The 21,358-nt window shown below is 36.3% G+C and overlaps 1 protein-coding gene and 1 pseudogene across 2 annotated transcripts in view; both read right to left on the minus strand.

Annotated features, from left to right (window-relative positions):
* SAMD8 (sterile alpha motif domain containing 8) overlaps positions 1–21,358 on the minus strand; it is a 71,440-nt gene that overhangs the window by 23,874 nt on the left and 26,208 nt on the right. For both annotated transcript variants that reach the window (XM_015592311.2, XM_006915491.3), the window contains exon 2: positions 6,048–6,640. In XM_015592311.2, the coding sequence (XP_015447797.1) occupies positions 6,048–6,625 (578 nt within the window). In that variant the 5' untranslated portion in view covers positions 6,626–6,640. The remainder of the gene's footprint in view (positions 1–6,047; positions 6,641–21,358) is intronic.
* LOC102889332 overlaps positions 14,590–21,358 on the minus strand; it is a 32,929-nt pseudogene continuing 26,160 nt past the window's right edge.

A 21,358-nucleotide genomic window follows, 5' to 3' on the forward strand; every position in this document is an offset into this window, starting at 1 on the left:
TTTCTAAAATGCATTATACACATACGTGCCTTTTTTTCTGGATAGAATTCAATTTTCTTTGGTAATTCAGAGTCATCACTGTGAACACTGATTATTACATTGAACATGGTAATGACCTTAAGGACTTCTGAGAAATGAAGGGCAGTTAAATTCCAGATTGATGTGGTTTTTCCATTATTTATGTTTGCTTTTTATAGTGCTTCTGTTTCCTCCCTTGCATTATGGTTATCAGCTCCCGGTTCTCACTGTTGTAAGTGGGCCTCTAGAAGCATTCCTATCTCCTAATTTTCTGTTTATGTTGTGCTGAAGCTCTTGGAATTGTGTCAAATATGCTTCAGAAGCAAACTCTGAAACAAAGATCAGTGTGAAAGTGATTAGGAGTGTCCCCAGGGGAAAACTAGAGGACAATGGAGAAATAACTTCAGGAAGGCAAGGAAGCAAGGCAAGGGTGAGACTCAAGCACAGTCTGTGGGGAACTCAAGCAAGAGTAACTTTGGTTCAATCCTGTAGGGAATTTGGGAGACAGCGTAGGTCCAAAGACCTAAAAGAGTTTGGCTCTCTTTTTAAGCAGGCAAAGTGTGTTCCAGCAACCCAAGAGCAGCTCTCCAACAAAGAGACACATTTGCGGGATTTTGAAAATATCAGTGCGTAAGAAAATGGAAAAGAGATCTGAGTGGATATAGGAGGAACACTGTAGCACCTGCTACCACTCTCCTATGAATAAAGTTTAGATACTTAAGACCACGAAGCTTTGTAGTAGGTAGCACTGCAGTTGGGGAAAATTTGGTTCCAAATCCCCATTGTGAATTGAAAGCATATGTCTGTGTAAAACTTTGTATACTGTTTATATATAGCAGCATTAGTAGCCAAAGAGTAGAAACAACACAAACATTCATCAACTAATGAATAAATTGTGGGTACAATGAAATATTATTCTGCAATAAAAAGGAATGAAATACTGATATATACTACTATGTGGATAAATCTTGAAGACATTATGCTAAACGAAAGAAAGCACACATAGAAAAAGGCCACATACTGTATGACTCTATTTAAATGAAATGTGCAGAATAGGCAAATCCACAGAAACATAAATCTACATTTATGGAGAGAGAAGGAAGGGAATGGGGTATGACTGATAAGAGATATGGGTTTCTTTTGGGGTGATGAAAATGTTCTGGTATTAGTGGTGATGGCTGCACATTTTTTTAAGTATACTAAAAACCAATGAATTGTACACTTTCAAATAAAATCCTCATTGCTCTTCCAGACCATTTTCTCTCTTTCCTCCCAGACCACTTTCTCTCTTTTCTCCCACTATTCATTGTCATAGTCATCTATGGACCCCTCAGCATTCATTCTCTCATTTCTTGAAGATTTTAATTTCTGCTTCACTATCACTTTCTCTAAAACTTCTCCTGTTGTAATTTGTGTGCTTCTCACTCACTTCTCTATTAATTTCTCCTCCCATGACCCTGGCTTTTACTCTACTTCAGCAACCTACACCCATGGTTATAACCTGGATCTTGTCATTACCGAGATTCTTCTTCAAAATCTCAATTTCAGGAATCTTATACTGACCAATACCTCTTGTCTTTCCAGCTTATTCCCTCCATTACTCCAACTTCAATAATTCTGAGACCTGAAATCTATTGATCTTATAATATTTTCACTGTCCTTCATTTACTTCATATCCTCACATCCTTCCTTATCCACCTGAGTCCATAGTCAGTCATTATAATCACTCCCTTGACTCTTTTTCCTTCATTGTACTGCCTAGAAAAACTTCAACCCTGCTAAAAAGACAATTATCCAACTATTCCATACCTGTATCTATGCAGTTGAATGAGGGTGGTAAAACACATAATGCCAACATGACTACCAACCTCAAGGAGGCCTTTAGTTGAATGAGGGTGGTAAAACACATAATGCCAACATGACTACCAACCTCAAGGAGGCTGTTACATGTCACACAAGTCTATTCACTCTCTTAACTACTTTACACCTCATCCTCTCTCCTCAAACCCCCAACATTTTCTCCATTCTAACTTTCTGTTTGAAGAGAAAATAAAAAAAATCAGGAAAATTATATCTAGCAACCTTCTACCTCTGTTTCCATCATTCCTATCTTTCCATTATAGAAGAACAGTCCATATACCTAAGACCAGCCTCTCCCACCCACTAGATCCTATTTCTTTTCATATACTCAAGGACATGACTCCAACAAGTGTACTCTCTATTCCTTCTAATATCATCTCCCTCCCCCAAAACTGGGTCATATAACAAACATGCTATAATATAGCCCATTCAAAACAAAATCCTGTTGATTCCATATCCTCTTCTTCCAAGCTACAGCTTCATTTCTCTACTGCCCTTAAAGGAAAACTTATAAGACTCAATTGTTTCCAATTTCTCTCTTCCCATTCTCTTTTTCTCTCTTATCATTTCTTTGCCATTTTTTTTTTTGAGAAATTCTGATCATACCAAAAGTTGAAGGAATAACACTTTATATTCTTCACCTAAATCTATCAATTGTTTACAATAATGGACATTTTCCATATTTGCTTCATTTCAATATTTCTATAAATACTCACATACACATACCCATATATTCTTTTTGAGGAGACTGATCCCCTCTCACCAAAGTAAGTTGCAGACATTATGATACTTTTCCCTTAAATACTTTAACATGTATCACCTAAGACAAGGATATTCTCTTCATAATCCAATACACTGTTAAACCCAGAAAACTGTAGCACTCATTTGGTTTTACACTACATCATTTAATATGCAATCCATATTCAAATTTTCCTAATTGTCCCCAAAATGTCCTTTTTAGCAGTACTTTTTTTCCTCGATACAGGATCTAATTAAAGTTCATGCTTTGCTCTTGGTTATATCTCTTTAATTTCCCTTACAATTCTCCCTGCCTGGCTTTTGTCTGACATGACATTAGCATTTCTGGTGAGTCTGAATCAGCTGCCTTGTAGAATGTTCCATGTTTTAGTTTTGTCTGATGATTTCCTTATGATTAAATTTAGGATATCTTTTTTTTTTTTTGGCAAGATTATTCCATAGGTGATTTATGAACATTACATCCAGTGCACGTAATATCAGTTTGTCCCACTGCGGTGCTACATTTGATCATATGGTTACAATGACACATGTCAGAGCTTGCCATTGTAAAGGTACCTTATTCTCTCTGTAATTAAGTAACATGTGAGATGATACTTTCAGATCATGTGATTATCTTGCCCCCCAATAGCCTTTCACCTAATAGATTTTAGCATCCACTTGCCTGAATCAATTATTACATGGCAGGTTGCAAAATAGTCAGGCCACCAACATTTATCTGCTGGTATTATTCCTGAAGAACTTTTCCTCTCACCCCACCACTTTTTGTTTGTTTTGTTTATCAATATGGATTCGTAGATCTTTTTTCTTACTTGACATATTATAATCCATTACCATCACTACTCTTTTTGATGTTATAATTGTTTTGATCAGTGGGAGCCCCTTTGAACCAGTTCCTATGTTCTTTTGACTTGTTTCCACTGGTTTTGTGCACTTCCTTGCTTTATGGCACAAGATCTATTTCAGGCTCATTTTCCACTTTCCTTGCCCCAGACTTAAAATCAGCCCTTTCTCTAAGCCTTGGTCTAAGTTTCCTTTTAGGGATTGGTATTTAGAAACCAGGAACTGGATGCTCATGTTGCTAACTGCTCCTGAGTTTTTCCTGCAAATCATTTCATATCAGTTCATAAAAATCTTCTTCATTCTTTTTTACGATTAAACCATCTCTATTGTATAGCTGTACCATAGTATATTCAACTAGCTTTTCCATGGATAAGCATTTAGATTATTTCTAAAATTTATAATTGTTACAAATAATGTCACAACAAATAACTTTGTACGAAATGTTGTATGAAATGTTGTATGAAATGTTGTTTCATATTTATGGAGATATATCTTTAGGTCAATTCCCGTAAGTCTCACATGCTCTCTTAAACCCATTACAATCAGGCACTTTTGTCAAGGTCATTGATGACCAAATAGTTGCTAAATCCAATTGTCAGTTATCCTCATCTTACTTGACCCCTAAGCTGCACTTGACAGCTAATTATTAATTATTCCTGCCTTCTTAAATTGCTTTTTAAACTTGGCTTCCAGGATACTACTATCTTTCTGCCTTGACATTCTCAGTCTTCTTTGCTGGTTTTGCCTTACTTCTCTGACCTCTAAATGTTGTAATGTTTTGGGGCTCAATCTTTAATCTTCTTTTCCCTTCTCACTCCCTAGGAGACCTTATCAAACATCATGGCTTCAACTACGCTGGTAACTCCCTAAAATCAGCCCTAGATTGCTCTGAATTCCAACTCATCTTTCCAGCTCTTACTTGACATCTGATTGTTGTAAAAGATTATCTCAAATTTGACGTGTCTAAAACCAAACCCTTAATTTTCTCTCCAAATCAACTCCTTCTACAGTCTTTCCATTTCTGTAAAGGAGAACTCCATCCTTCCAGATGCTCAGGTCAAAAATCTTGGGATAATTCTTGACTTCTCTCTTTCACTTACACCTTACATACAAATTCATCAACAAATCTGTTGGCTGTACTTTCGAAAAATATAGATAGATAGATAATTTGACTCTTTCACATCATCTCTACCACTACTATTCTTATCCTAAAATCTACCTCATCTTTGCCTAGATGAATTCAGTAATTTAACTAACCCCTGCTTTCCTACCCCCACCCCCACGCTATTCTTAATGCAACTATTAAAGGAACCTTTTAAAGTGGAAATTAGTTCACATTACTCTTCTCCTAAATAGTTCCCAATGGCTTCTCCTTTCACTCAGAATGAAAGCTTAAGTCCTTACAACGGTCCCTACACAATCTGGATTCCTGTCTCCTGTAAGACCTCATCTGCAACAGTTCTCCCATTTCTTACTTGTTGTTCCTTAAACATGCTAAAGCACACTACCAATTCTGGATTTTTGCATCCTGCTGTTTCCTCTGCCCACAGTATGCTTTCCCAGATATCCGTATGCTTTCTTCCTTACTTCTTTGGAGTCTTTGTTTACAGTCAGAAGAACTAAGAATAGGGAAGAAGATATAGGGATCTAACAGCTTCTTAAACAGTTTTAATTCAATTCTTATTTTAGTGCCACCCTTTCACCTTCAATGTCCAGAGATTTGAGAAATTTGAAACAAAGATCGGGTTAGTTCTCAGTTTTCTCGACTGCTGTTTTAGAATTGGATTATTTTAGGTCTTCTATTTGCTTTCAAACTTCCAAAACTGTATGGCTGTTTTCTCCTCTCCTATCTGCCCTATCCTTGTTGGTTTGCAACTTAAGTAAACATTAAAAAACCTCTTTACTATGCTCTTAGTTGGGGTTTGAGAGGGGACAAAATGTAATATGGATGTCATTCTGCCATCTTAACGTGGACATTTTAATCTATTTCATTAAAAGAACATACTATAAGGTACTTTTAAGAGGGCAAAACCTTTTATAAAAATATACAAGAAAGCACTACGAACTTTAAAAAGATATTTTAAAATCACAAATATAAAAATAGTTTTGAGGTTTGTTCTAATCTTATTTTTCATATACATATACTATATTCTTTATTATGCATATATTAGGTATTTTGTAAAAACAACAGAATACTATCAGTGAATCAGTTTGTACTATTTGTGATCATTTCAAGTTATTTGGTGATTCAGGAGACCTCCCCAAATCTTTGGAAAAGCAGGACTCTGACATCATTTTTTAAAAAAGTAACCACATTCCATTTATTACAAACAACATTCCAGGAAATCCCTTAAAAATCTAAAGTGCCCAGGGAGCTATGGCTTAAGGTCTAATTTACTTTGATAAAGAAGCAATTTCAAAGCATATCTTTCTATATTACCAGATAAAGCAAATGGAAAGTATACATCAACCAAACCAACAATAATAAACAACACAATTATCATAAATATATTATTATTATTGCTATTATAGCAATCTTCTACAAACTTGGCACTAGAAATAAAACTTACCTGTCTAAGAATATATCTGGGAGTGGTGGATAGGTCTGCATGTCAGGCACTCGCTCATGGACTATAACCATAATGAAAGATGTAAACCCGAATACTATAAAAACATATATACAGCTCAATATGGTCTTCCAGTACTCTGGGTCCAATCTTCGAATAGAATGTTTGTTTTTACCATTCATGTACTGGTACTGATCAGAATTCAAATCAGCTATGGGTCCATCACAGTCGTGTGAAGGCTCCCCATTACACAGCCACTCTGCGCTCTGAAGAACACTGATGAAAGGAGTCATGGAACTCATGGGACTGTCACTGTTGTATCCCATCTCCTCTAAAACATCAATATGTATTTTCTGCAATTTTCGAACTGAGAGCATTAACCTTTTAATGTCTCCTAAGACTTTGATTTCCAGGGGAGGAGACCGGAGATCATATTCAGTCAATGTTAGCAATGTGATACCATCAAGTCGGTGCTTATTGCATAAAATGTCCACATATTCAAAGAAGCCCTCATCCTTCAGCCAAACAGCTACATGCTTGGTAGTCCAGCGACGGATGCAGAGTTGATCAGGACCTGCCATTTCCTCCTCCACTGCCTGTCAAGGGAAAACAGGAACAAAACAAAAACTTCAGTGTGTCCTAAGAACTCCTTTGAAAACCAAATACATATAAACATAACAGAAACAATAATTTACCAACATTGCCTTACTGGCTTCTAGAAGAGAAGTAAAAGAAACAAGAATTATTCAAGTGGTTTTTCAACACATTAACATTCTAATAATTTTCTGCATATAACTTCAATAGCAGAAAGGTTAATGACCAAACATTTTTATAAAACGTTAATTTACAAACGGCTTTTCCACATCATAGTGGTCATAACTTAATTAGATAAAGCCTACTGTTGAGAACAATGGTAAAAAAATCCCATCTTAATATTTTTCATGAAATGGGATATATAGAAAGATTTGTTATATGTAAAAATAAATTTCAGAAATCTTCATGTTTATGAAATAACTATCTCCCTTTCTCTAAAAAGAAAAAACTACCACAAAGGCAAACATAACTAATTTCAGGAAACCCTTTAGATTAAGTATACGTCTATATACTATACAAATAATTCCTATAATAGACATAAAGCCTTTAAACTAGATATAAATATCTTAATAGCTCAGTTCTTTCTATACTTTGAATGTTCCATTATAGAACTGAAAAGGAATTTCCTTCCTAAACTACCATTGAGATTTTACTGATAAAACTGTCATTTCAATGTACCCATAAATTTGAGGACCCAAACTTTATATTGCAATTATGAAAGGCTAATAATGCACTGTTTCAAAAAGTACTAATAATTTTTACTACTTTGATCCCACATAGCACTATTTATGTTCTTTTTCTATTTTAAAACTTTCAGTAACTTGGGCCAATATCAGGTTTATAAACTATCAGATACACAGGAGACAAAGGCCTACATAGAAAAAACCTATTTCCCTGAAGTACTTTCTCAACTACTAGAGCCTGTGGGTTTTCTGACATTTTCCAGATCCCTGAAGACCATATTTCCTTCTGAGATGATTGTTAAAACAAAGTATTTGGCAAATTTTAAAGCATAAAAAAAAAAAGAATAAAGAATAATACAGGAAACACACATATGCCAATACTCAGCTTGGAAAAAAATCGGCCAGTTTCCATACAAATGTTCTGTTTCTTAATCTAAGTATCAGTTATTTGGTATGTTCATTTTGTGAAAATTCATCAAGCTATATACTTACAAGCTACACTTTTCTCTACAAGTCTACTTTCAAAAACAAACAAAAAAAAAAAATGAGGGGATGGAGAGGGGGAAGGAGGAGGTAGATGGGGTAAAGGGAGTCAAATATGTGGTGACAGAAATAAATTTAACTATGGGAAGTGAACACACAGTGTAAATATGTATATGCATTGTTAAAGTGTACAGCTGAAACCTATTGGATTTCGTTAACCAATGTCACCATAAAAAATTAATTAATTAAAAATAAAAAACATCAATACAAGTGACTGTCATTCCCTGATAAGCATCTCCTTCCTCTCCTTCCAGATGTAATAATAATTCCTGATTCTAGTGTTTACCCTTCCCATATAACATGCATTTCTGCCTCTGAAAAAGTTTTCATGCCTCCTTATGCCAAGGAAAATAAACAACTGCTACTGTTCTGCATTCTCCTCCATTCACACAAACTCTTGCTATGAAGAATTATAATCATTTGAAAAAGGCAAATACTTAACTACATAAGCACCACTTACACTATCAAAAATATTCAGCAAATAAGAAACATGCTAATTAAATATTTGTTTCTTAATTACTAAAAAGCAATCCTGGTTTTTGGAAGCCTTAAATCACATTTTGTTTCCAAATTGGGCTTTTAATATTATCCATACACAATAGTTTTTCAGTCTTAGAAAATTAACAGCACATCCACCTATAAGTTATCTGCATGTTTTAAAAGTCTAAAAAATTCTTACATACAGTAGTTAGAAAAATGCAACCCTTCTTTTTAGCTACAGCATATCATCACATCCCAACGGTCAAAGAAATATGATTTATTCATTTTAACACATGGAATTTATATACATTAATGTATATCGATTACATAAACATATATAAAATTCCATTAAAATATGATTTTGCTATGTTTTAGTTTATATACATAGCCAGATGGTTTCATTCTACCTACTACATACATATCTTTTCCCCAAGGTAAGTTCTGAATAAATTACTTCATCTTTGAATATCCAACAAGCACAAGCTACAAACTCTGCAGCAGTTATGATGAAGCAGATTTGAGAAGCTCATCTCATACATAACAAGGTCCTCTTTCTTCTGTCATTTTATTTCTATTTTGCTACCTTTTTCCTTTCTCCAAAAGCTTACCATCAATGGGTTCCAAGTCACTCCCATCCTTGTAGCATTATTCTTTAGTACAGTTTCATGTTATAAACTGCTCAAAATGATCTTCTCTTTCACGTTTTTTCCCTCCTGTCCTATATCACCAGTTCTTTACACCCTCAATGAGGCTAACAAACACTCTTTGATGGTGGTGTATTAGCTGCTAGAAAATATGAGTTATCATATAAACGAGCCTTCTGAAAGTCTCTGAGCCTGCTGTGCCAATGCCCTAAAACCATGACGCATTCCGCTGTTGTGCTTCACCAGGTCAGGGCATGTCCTTTAATTGTATGCTACTATGTATAGTTAGGGGCCCATATTTAGCTAACACTGTGAAAACCTGCATTAAAGAGGTATATTAAAAGATGATAGAAGGCTTTAGGGCCATTTTAATATTTACGTTGTGCTAGAGGAAGTACAGAGAACAGGAGACTTTGAACGAAGACTATGACAGCTATAGGTCTCATACGAATCCACAAAATAAAGAAATTAGGTTAGTAAATGCTTAAGAACACTTTCAGCTTTAACCAGTAAATACTACAAATCAATTATCAGTTAAAGGGACTTCTGACCATGATATAATAAGAAGGACCATATTTACCCTCTCACCTGAAACCACCAAATAAACAGACACAATATATGGGAGAAAGAAAAAAAAAACACTGGGACTCAAACAACAAAGGAGATCCCTGAGAGACAGGAAACAAGATGAGCCCTACTGCCCCAGCTTACTGCCTTGAATGTTTCTAGGCCATGAGTAGCACAGGACGGAAAATGGATGAGGCCCAGCAGACTTCCTAAATTGAGGAGATAGAGTATAGAGTCTGAAGAGATCAAGGTGGTTAGTGTTCATGGGATACAATACTGGAGAGCAGAAAGCTGTATAGACAGAGAACTTGTTATGAATATCTGTGTCTCCCCTTTCCCCCAAATTCATATGCTGAAATCCTAACCCCCATTGATATGGTATTAGGAGGAGATTAGGTCATGAGAGTAGAACCTTCATGAATGGAATTAGTGCCCTTATAGGAGATACCCCAGCATGTTCTCTAACCCCTTCTGCCTTGTGAAGACACAATTAGAAGACGATCATTTATGAACCAGGAAATGCGTCTTTACTAGACACCAAATCTGCTGGTGCTTTGATCTTGGACTCCTTAGCCTCCAGAACTGTGAGAAATGTGTGTTGTTTAACCACCCATCGTATTTTTGTTATAGCAGCCCAAATGGACTAAGACGAAACACCAGAGATCTACAGGGGGTCTCCCTTGAATATGCAGCTGAATGCTTATCAGCACATATATGTGAGTAAACCAAACAAGATTGAAAGAACCACCACTTAGAAAGGTTAGAGAGAATAGAACTCAGTACTCACACAAGGCCAATAAAAGTGCCTACACCAAACAGCCAGATTGAATAAAAAAAAAATCTCATGATTCATAGAGCACTGAGTAGAGTACACAGGAAGATCTTGCCATAGTAGTGAGGCATAATTAACCCTAAAGCAGTAATTCTCAGTGGGTGTGTGTGTGTGCGTGTGCATGCGTGTGTGCGTGTGTGTGCGTGCGTGTGTGTGTGTGTGTGTGTGTGATTTGCAAACCTCCCTGCCCCCCGCCCCCCGCAACATTTGGCCTCTTCAGGAGACATTTTGGTTTTCACAACTGGGGGGGTCATTTAAAGAGTAGAGGCTAGGGATACTGTTAAACATTCTACAATGCATAAGACAGCCCCTCACAACAAATAATTATCTGACTCAAAATGTTATAGTGCTGATATTGAGAAATCCTGTTCTACACTAACCATGTCTCTGGTCCAGCCAAACAAATCTTAAAAGCAAAATCCAAAAGGATCAAATTGTTTTTAAGTAATTTAACTACATCCCACAACAAGGCTCAAGAATTAGGAATACAAAAGTATTCAGAACCTAACATGTAAATCATAATGTCTGCATCAAATCGAAGGCAATTCAGTGGAGAAAGAATATTCTTTTCATCAAATGGAACTGGAAGAGATAGATATCCATATGTAAAAATCATCAATACATCCCTCTCACACATGTAAAAATATATCAAAACATATCACAGACCTAATGGAAAACCTAAAAATAGGAAACTTCTAGAAGAAAACATAGTAGAAAATCTTTCTGATTTTAGGTTAGGTAAAGATTTCTGACATGACATCAAGAGCAAAATTCACAAAAGAACAAATAGATTATGGATTTCATTTGTCTACATAGGGGACTGATGTTATTAAGTCATGTCTAATGTTATTAAGTTATCCTTTGAAAAGGACATTCCATTGTATGCCTCTACAGTAACAAATTTGTCCATCTCCCCATTGTTGGCAATTGTTCACAATTTTATTACTATTACAAATAGTACTGCAGTGCCTTAAGTTAGATTTCTAGAAGTAGAAAACTGTATTAAAGAATCTTAAGGGGTTATTTAGACCAGGGATTCCCAAACCCCAGGCTGCAGTCCATGGCCCTGTTAGGAACAGGGCCTCACAGGAAGTGAGAGGTGGGAGAGGGAGACAGGCTTCATCCGTATTTGCAGTCGCTCCCCAGCGCTAGCATCACTGGCCTCAGCTCCATCTCAGATCATGAGGCATTAGATTCTCATAGGAGCACCCATTCCTGGTGCCAAAAAGGTTGGGGACCACTGATTTAGACAACTACCAGGTATGTCATTAAAGTTTGATCCACATTAAAAAGCATTGCATGCAAAGCTTGGTACTTGTTCAAAATGTTAACTGGTATGTATAAAGAAAACATTTCAATTTGAGATAAAATTTTTAAAAGTTTATTCTGAAATATGAGCAATTAAGAAATATTTAATTATCAAAGGTCAATATTGTATTATTAAGGCACTGAGAGAACAGTCCACTCACAGAATCTTACTATCAATAGGCATTATTCAAACTTAGTTCCAAGTCATAAATAATGGATGAACGAAAGTAGCTGATTGCTCTGTACAAAGTGGAACAAACGATATCTTATCTTTTGGGTGGACTGTGGTTAGAAATTTTTGAGAATGATTCAAAAATTCAATTTTTAGCATATCAACTCTTCTATTTATTACTAGCAAATTTATTTCTTTTCTTTCCAAATTTAGTTCATATTAGATATTTTGGCAGCCTAAGAGCAAAAGCTTAGTATATTTCCTCTGATGTTCTTATCTCTATACTTAATAAAATGAAAAAGCTTATCATAAGCATAAGAACTTTAATGTTCTCTAACATTAATATAGCTATTCTTTAATCAATGAGCCTTTAGGGTATCCCATAGAAGGACCCATATCTCTTCATAGTAATGTAAATTATTCAGTTGTTCTCTACCATATTAAAACTGCAAACACTGTATGTTAGGTTTAACTAAGCACAATCAACCCAGAATTGCAAAAGAAGATAATGACTATCAACAAACACTTTTCTTATTCTGCATTGTTGAAGCTATTTGTTTGCCCCACCCTACCTCTGTGCCTGACTAGCAGCTGAACAATCTGGTCACTACTAGAAATGATGACTTGACTAAAAGGATCATTACTTATGACTGCTATGAATCACTACTGACTCAGAATCTGTGACAAATATGATGAACTGGTACTCAGTATCCTTTCCAATCTTCCTCTAGTTGTTTCCTGCTACTAGGTAGGTTGAAAGGTAAAAATTATTTCCCAGGATCCTTTGCAAGTAGGGTTCTAAATGTAAATAAAATTCAGCCAACTAGATTTTCTGACATGAAATGAGGAAAGTAGAAAGTTTGGCCATTTTACTGAAGTTTTAGCTATCCCACAAGAAAGACTGTGAAAACGTTGGTGTGTGTGTGTGGTGTGCATGCGCACGCATATAATACTTCAATTTTAACTCACTAACTTTTTAAGTGTCAAGAGTCAGCTGTAGTTGTGGAGAAGCAGTACTGGCTTCCTAATACCTATATCACAGATACGATGGCATGTTCTATGTGTGTGTTAAACTATATATAACAAAATTTACTATTTTAACCATTTTAAAGTGTATATGTCAGTGGCATTTAAGTACATTCACACTGTTTTCAACCATCACACCATCCATTACCAAACCTTTTTCATCATCTTAAATGGAAACTCCATATTCATTAAACAGTAATTCCCTACTGTTCTCTCTCTCCAGGCCCTGGCAACCACTATTCCTCTTTCTGTCTTTATGAATCTGACTATTCTAGATACTTCATATAAATGGAATCATACAATATTTGTCCTTTTGTGTCTGGCTTATTTCCTTTAGCCCAATGTTGTCACGGTTCATCCATATTGTAGCATGTGTCAGAATGTCCTTCCTTTTTAAGGCTGAACAATATTATATTGCATGTACATATTATATTTTGTTTATCCATTCATCCATCAGTGGGCATTTGGGTTACTTTCACCTTTTTGCTACTGTGAATAATGCTGCTATAAACATGGGTGTACAAATATCTGTTCGAGTCCTGTCTTCGCTTCTTTTGGGTATATAACCATAAGTGGAATAGCTGGATCATTTGGTAATTCTGGTTAATTTTTTCAGGAATCACCATACCATTTTTCAAAGTAGCTGCACCATTTTACATTCCCATCAGTAATGAACAAGTGTTCTAATTTTTCCATATCCTTGCCAACATCCAGGCCCTGTTTTGTTTTTTCTTTGTTGCTGTTGTCTTAATAATAGTCATTCTAATTGGTGTGAAGAGGTATCTCATTGTTGTTTTGATTTGAACTGTGATGTTGAGCATCTTCTCATGTGCATATTGGACATCTGTATAGCTCCTTTAGAGAAATGTCTATTCAAGTCCTTTGCCCTTTTCTTTTTTTTCCATTCTAATCCTAGGTTTATTTAAGACAATCCTTTCACTCTACACAACAAAGTACAAATACAATATTACCTAAAATGCTACAAAATTACAAAAAAAACTAAAAACAGAAAATTTATCATACTGACTGTACAATAAAAAGCCGAAAAAGCAATGTACACTTTGCCAAGGTAACCTAAAAAACCACCATGACTAACAGCCACAAGGGGATTGGGGGAAGGTGCGTGATGACCCTACAGAGCTGGTTCTCAACTTGCTCACCAATTTCAAAGAGAAAAAGGAGACCATGGGTAGGGGTGCTTGAGTGCATATAAAAACGGAAACATTTATGGCAACTAACTTGGGGTGTTTGATCCTACAGATCAGGACTCAAGCAGGGGAGCAGGAGCAAGGCTAACATGAACAGCAACTTCATAAAAGAGCACCATTTGCTGAAGGTTCCCACAGGCCGTCAAACTGGCCCCAGCTCATCTGTAGAATGGAAAAATATGCTCTGGGCTGGGGCTGCAATGACACCTGGAGGCCTGCTTGTCCTTGCTGGTTTCACCATTGAACTGAGTCATTCAGGGACTAGAAATGTGGGAGCTTTCTGGCCAGAAAACTGGAGGGCACCTTTATAGGCACAAACCCAAACCAATAACATTTCTGCAGCTGAATTTGGCCTTCAGAGCATGTATCCAAATGTTGTCTTCCAAGTCTACCCCTGAGTGAGGATGCCTTTCCTACTTACCCCCTTTTAGCTAGAAAAGTGACAGAACTGAGTTGGATGGGATATAAGTTATTTCAGAACTTCAGCGGCCTACTTATTAGGAGGAGCTGGGATAGTTCCTATGGCTATGGTGGAGAGGGATCACTGGTACACGGGGGACCTGCTGCTCAGGGAATGTGACCTTCTCATCTGTGGGGGTGACCAGCACCACATGGGAGGCGGTGGCAGTATCTCCTGGGAGGGCTGAACTGCCTGGAGGTGGCGTAGGCCAAGGGACCAGCACAATGGTGGCAGTGATTTTGTGGCCATCAATCTGTCCTCCATCCATGTGTTTCAGTGCCTTCTCAGCTTTATCTGGATTCTCAAACTCGATATATGCATAGCCTTTAGATAGATGGGGTGGAGTGGGGAGGCGGGTGCATCTTTTCTACGGACATGTCAATCATTTTCATTTTCCCATAGGTGGAGGATATCTCCGTGATGTGATCCTTGGTCACATTCCTGGTGAGCCTTCGAATATGCACTTTGGTGGGTTTAGGTGAAGGGCTCTGCCTCTTCCTTTCCTCTTCATCTCTTTTGGGTGGTTTGGTCATGTCTGCACTGAGAAGGTAACACTGCCTGTTGTCATGTCTGCACTGAGAAGGACTCGGAGAGCCAGAAGAGCTGCTGGAGCTGGAGCTGCGGGATGTGCTGGAACTTCCCAAGCGGCTTGATGTTGATGAGGAGCTAGAGCTACTGCTCTCTGGTGCTGGTGCTTTTGCTGGAGCCCGAGCTTGAGGTAGAGCTGGACCGAGACCTGGTGCTGCTGCTACCACTCTAAGCGCTATGCCTCTTTTGAGTTTTATCCCTGCCACGATTGTTCTTGCTCGACTCCTTGGTGGCCCCTTTATCTTTAGAGCGATCCTTGAACTTCTCAACAGAACGGTCTTTGTGTTTGGTAAACGCTAATGCTGGCCTTCTTCTTATTTTCTTGGACTCCTAGCAAGCTCTTCTTTTTCACCCTGATAAATCCAGTCTCCCCTTCTGTGGTGTTCAAGGCAGCAATGGCAACTTAACTTATCTGAACTCTTAATTCTAACTTGAGTCTGAGAAACGATCCCTAATCGATAGCAATCTACGCCAAAGTGCAGTATCTTCCAGCTGCTGAGACCTCCGCCTGCTCTTTTTAGCCACTAAAGCCTGTGCCACTCTCCCTTTGCCCATTTTCGAATGGGGTTGTTCTTTGTTGTTGAGATGCTGTGTTCTTAAACTAACAGTTTCATGCTGGCCGCCTAATATCCTACCTAATAACCTTAGCCGACTGTGGCAAAGGTAGCACTCCTCTGGCCCACAAGATAAAATCTTGCTCTATAAGTCATTCCTAGCAGCCTAGCCTCAAGTTGAGTAGTTTGTCTCTTGCAAGTGAACCCTGATTGAATATACTTTATAGGCCCTTCAAGTTGTTATCTTTCAAATCCAGTAAAGTAACCAAAGTAAAGGCTTCAAGCTCTCTCATAAAGTTCACATTCTGGTTCAATTCTAGTTAAGGCAAAGTAACTTTATTTTGTTTCCTTTAATTTCCTGGAAAATTAATTAAGCAGATTATGGTTTTTATCCTCTCTTTTCATTAAAAATATATGCTATTGCATTATCTTTGGAATGAATGATATGTTTTATTTCAATAAGTTGTACAACTACTTTTTTCCTCAACTGAAGATATTCTGTCAGTGGAAAAAGACTTAAGTAGTAAAATGTCTCATTAATAATTTAAACAAAACAAAGGCTCTGATCCAGCCATTTCATCTATTAAGTAGGTTCATCGCTATCAACAATAAGAAAGTAGACAAATACCACACTACAAATGAAAGGGGAGAAAAAGGAAACTAAGAATATATTTTTTTTAAAAAGTATCTGGCACCTAGAGTAGCAGGCCAGCTTAGGGGGTTTCTGTTAGGTTATTTTTGTTTCATTTTTAGAGAAGACAGTAGGGATAACTAAGATTACTAAGGCCTATATGATTAGCACATAATAAGTTCTCAACAAGCATAATTATTAAAAGAATGTGCAAAAAAAAAGCAGCAACCAAAATAATAACCCAGTTTCCCTAAACTCAGTTCACTAAAAACAAAACAAAACAAACAAACAACAAACAAAAAAACCCTACCTTAGATTTGTTATCTCATTCTTAGGAGTACACTCTTTAAAAGATTTTATTACAAGTTTCCATTTATTTATCCCGATTTTTAATTAAAAATTTTTATTACAAACTCTTCAAGGCTTCACACAGTTTTATATCAACAAATTTATAATGTCTAACTGCCAAGAGATAACCCCTGGTCACTAATTTGGTAAATTCATCAAGAATCAGGACTTGGTATTCAGGTCCAAATACTGAAAACTTGATCTTGTCAGTACCCCAGAGTTGATCAAACCAAGAGAGACTAAAGGCAAACTCACAAGGTACTGATGGATAAACTAGAATGCCAATACTGGACACTTAAGTGTCTAAAAAGAATGCTCAAGCGCCTTGTCTCAGGCACACCTTTTTATCATTTTAAAGTATCTAGGAGGCTAATTTAATAATAAGAATGTTACCTGTAAACAATCAGAGCAAAGAAAAGCAGATGATCTTAAGCAAAATTTAATCCAAGCTCTAATGAGACCTAATGTAACATCTGTGCCATACAGAGAGTACCTATCTTGAAAAGGTTGCTCACATCTCCTAGTTCTCCTCCCTTTCTCTTCCTATTTGCTTTACACACATACTCACACATTGCTAAACCACTTACTATGAAGATACAATAGTCACCATAAGTTTACTTCAGCATGCATCTTCCCATGACAACTTCCTTTATTAGTATAATACTTATTACCACACTTAAGAAAATTACCATACTATCACCCTAAGAATGTATTTTATATCTGTTTTCCCCCCAAAATCAGAATTCAATTTAGGTTCACCCATTATATTTGGTCATCACTTCTCTAGTCTCTTTTAGTCTAGAACAGTGCCCCATCTTTTGGGGGAAGGAGGGAGAAGAGCTGAGTTCAAAGCAGTTCTTCTGTAGATTGACCTACATTCTGGATTTGCCTAGTTGCTTACTAATTTTCTCTACTCTTAACCACTATACTATGATGTCAAGGTTTAAGATCACAGCTAAAATAACGCAGATCTCCAAAGATAAGGATTCATGTAACTATTCTGATGGCATTGGAAGTGTTTCTTAAAACATTAATGGCATTACTTTAACCTTTACCTACTATATACACAAGGCTGTATAAATAAACTGTTTTCTATTATCCCTAAGACATTCTTTTACCTATATAGATGACAAATTCAAATCTAAAGATGTCAGTGAGACTAGGTAATCATTTTAACTTTAAAGAAGTTCAAAAGAGGATAAAACAAGGATTAAAATCCAGATGATTTTTAGATGATTTGTAATAGAAAAGGATTATGGAGGAAAGTAGTTTTTGTTTTTTTTAAATAAAAGTATCAATTTTTGCTAAAGACCCTTTCTTAGATAGAAATAATACCTTTTTCTCAATGTTTGTCTGGAAATCTGTGCTATTTAGGTACCAAAGGCAGGTAAATGCATGTATTAATAATGTGACACAAAGAGCTAGACAAATACCAAACCTTTCCATTTCAAGCTTGCAACTATTCATCTCTTTTCAACTTTATAACCATGACTAGGTCACCAGCCCAGTACCCTGTATATACTCACAATCAATATAACCTTCTCCCCATAATCACATGGGTTCATCTTTGAGATAATCCCTTGTTTTTCTTTATACTTTTACTACCTAAACATGTATCCATAAACAATATAGTTTAGTTTTGCCTGCTTTTGTATTTTATATGATTGAAATCATACTGTATGTGTTCTTCAAGTCTCATACAAAAGTAGATTGCAAAATTCACCTGCTATAAAAAAAAGTCTAAACCAGATTAATCTGAAGAAATTTAGAGGACTGTTAAATTGATAAAAACAGATTTAAGATTAAAATGCCAGAAACTGTTTACTAGTTATTTTAATTTGTTCATGGAGACAAAATAAGGGTGTATCAGGTAGGAAGAGTTAATTGTACTAAATAGGAAAGCATATTTAACCAGAACTAATAAGTTTATTATATCCTTCAAAGGAAGATTATAAGAGTACATATTGTTTCTCGGTGTGAACTAGTTAATCTATTCTGAGCTAAAAAATTCCAGAAGGATTTGTTTAACCTTTGTATGATAAACACAATGAGGCAACAAGGATTATCAGCTATCCAACTAACATCTTCTGGTGTAGGAATACAGGGGGCAGGATGTGCAGGTATAAGATATTTGATGTCTGCAGAGTGCTATTTCTTAAAAAGAATATATATCCTAACACACATTCTTTAAATTATTGAACTGTGTGTGTTCAGTACATTTCCAGGAAGTAACAACAGGTAATACTTAAATTAGTTAATACTTAAGGCATTTACAAAGTACCAAGAATTGTTCTAAGTGTTTTACTTACATGCTCAAATCATCCTTACAACTACCATATAACGTAAGTAATATTATCTTCCTCACTTTACAGATCAGATAACTGAACAGATAGGTTAAGTAACTTATCTAAGATGAACTTGCACTAGTAACTAGTACAGACAAATTTTCAACCCATGCAATCTCCTTTCAAAGTCCATGTTCTCACTCACTACATCACACCACCTCAGACGAACTCAGGGCTCTTGTACTTACATAGGGGATGAATCTCATAAGTATTAAATACTTCCTAGTTATCAGTAAAGAAATTTATCAAAGGTCTTCAATTGTATTAGATAAAGATTATATCAATAAGACTACTTATTAATGAAAGCTTTTTCAATCACAAGTACGCCCTGTTCCGTTTCAAACATTTACTGTCTACTATATACAGAAGTCAGATACTAAGGCATTTGCCAGTGACAGTCTTAAGATGTTCTCATGTTACATTTATTCACTTACTAAATATTCATCATGCAAATAACATATGAAGAATGTTGTACTAGACAACGTGACATTTACTTAGATGAATCTGAAACAGACCCCACCCTCAATGATTTTACAGTCTAGGAAGGAATATTAAAGTTATTTAAAAAGAAGGTAAAAGAAATTACAGTTGCTAGTTCTTAACATTAGCTACTCAATCCTCAAAACAACACTAATAAAGTTTTTACTTTTGTAACTTGTTTTAAAAAACTGAGAAGTTAAGGGAGTTGGAGAAAAGAGGTTATTTCCAGTTTGTGAGATCAGAGAAGAGTACTTGGAAATGATATTTGAGCTAAGTCTTAAAGGAGGCGTGAAACTGGATAGAGATAGAAATATAAAAATATACCAGCAGAGAAAATTGCATGAGCAAAGGTGTGAAAACAGAAAACAATGGAGAACCATAGGAGACAAGGGAGAATTAGGATATTAAGTTGAAAATATAAATTGAGGCCAGATCATTAAAACCTTTAATTGTCAAGTTAAAGATATTCAACAGACAAGGGGGAACTACTGGAGATTACTGAACAAGAGGATGATATAATCAGTGTGCTTTAGAAAGAATAATTGTCAGGAGAGTATAAAACAGATAGTGAGGCTTAGAGGTAGAATGAAAAGTAATGACAGACTGAATGAAGGAAACAGCTTCTAAAAAGTAGAGGCAAGGGATGAAGGAAATACTATAGCAGATAAAAAGACGCTACTGTTGGCACTCTTTAAACTTTGTGAGAGGTACATTTTTTAAAAACAGCATTATGTGGACTTCTGCTTTCAGGAAAAAGGAGTAAATATATTTTTCCTTATTACTCCCTGGGCATTGTGTATAAAACAAACATAAGAGGATTGAAAGGTAAAGAGAAGAAGGCAGACTGGCTAGGTACCTTGGAATAGAAGAAAAAACACAGTGGTGAATTGTCTGGGTGTTTTTGTTTGTTTATTTTGCCACAAATACCCCAGACCAGATACTGGAGAAGCCAGAAGAAATCTGGAAATACCAATGGGTGTAGACAAAAAAGGTCCCAAGAAAAGCCTGTTTTCTCCAGGCAAAGGAACAGAAAAGAGCCAACGTAACAAGACAAAACTTTTAAACAATAACTGCTCTATTCTAGCCAAACATCATAGAAAAAAACTATGGCCCCACCTCCACTAGCAAAGACAGAGCAGAAAGCCTAGATTTTCAACCTTGTCAGACTGTAACTAGGCCATATCTCCTCCTTCCCTTGCTATTGGGGTGATATTAGAGAAGGCAAACTGAGAAGCAGTCTGTCATAACTGTGTAGTAGGAATAAGTCCCTCCCCATTGTTACATGGTGTTAGTGGAGACCAGATGGGGACCCTGGACCCCACCCAGCATTGATGAAGCACGCCTCCCTGCTCTTTGCTGAGATGCTGTCAGAGAAGGCCCTGCAGAGAGTTAGAACTAACACCACTGCCCAGTGGTGCCCAGTGGTAAGGAGGCCAAGCACATATCCTGTCCTCCCACTCTCCCAACTCCCCACAAAAGAATAATAATGATGTCCCCGTCCCCCTCTCAGCCACTAGAAAGAAAAACTTGAACCTCTACCTGCACAGTAAGGAGGTGGTGCCTGCAGAACATTACAGTATGTGACCAATATTCTCTATGAATATGGATGCAAAATCTTTAACAAAATATTAGCAAATAGAATTCAGCAATATATAAATATTACTCCATGAGTAAGTAGAGTTTATTCCAGGGATGCAAAGCTGGTTCAATAGTCAAAAATCAAAGAATGTAATCTACCATGTTAACTAGCTAAAGAAGAAAAAAGCACATTTTATTAATTCATGCAGACAAAGCATCTGACAAAACACCCATTCATGAATAAAAAAAAAAAAAAAAAAAAACACCTTTAAG

This window comes from Pteropus alecto, unplaced genomic scaffold (assembly GCF_000325575.1).
Source record: "Pteropus alecto unplaced genomic scaffold, ASM32557v1 scaffold155, whole genome shotgun sequence".
In the NCBI taxonomy this organism is placed as follows: Eukaryota; Metazoa; Chordata; class Mammalia; order Chiroptera; family Pteropodidae; genus Pteropus; species Pteropus alecto.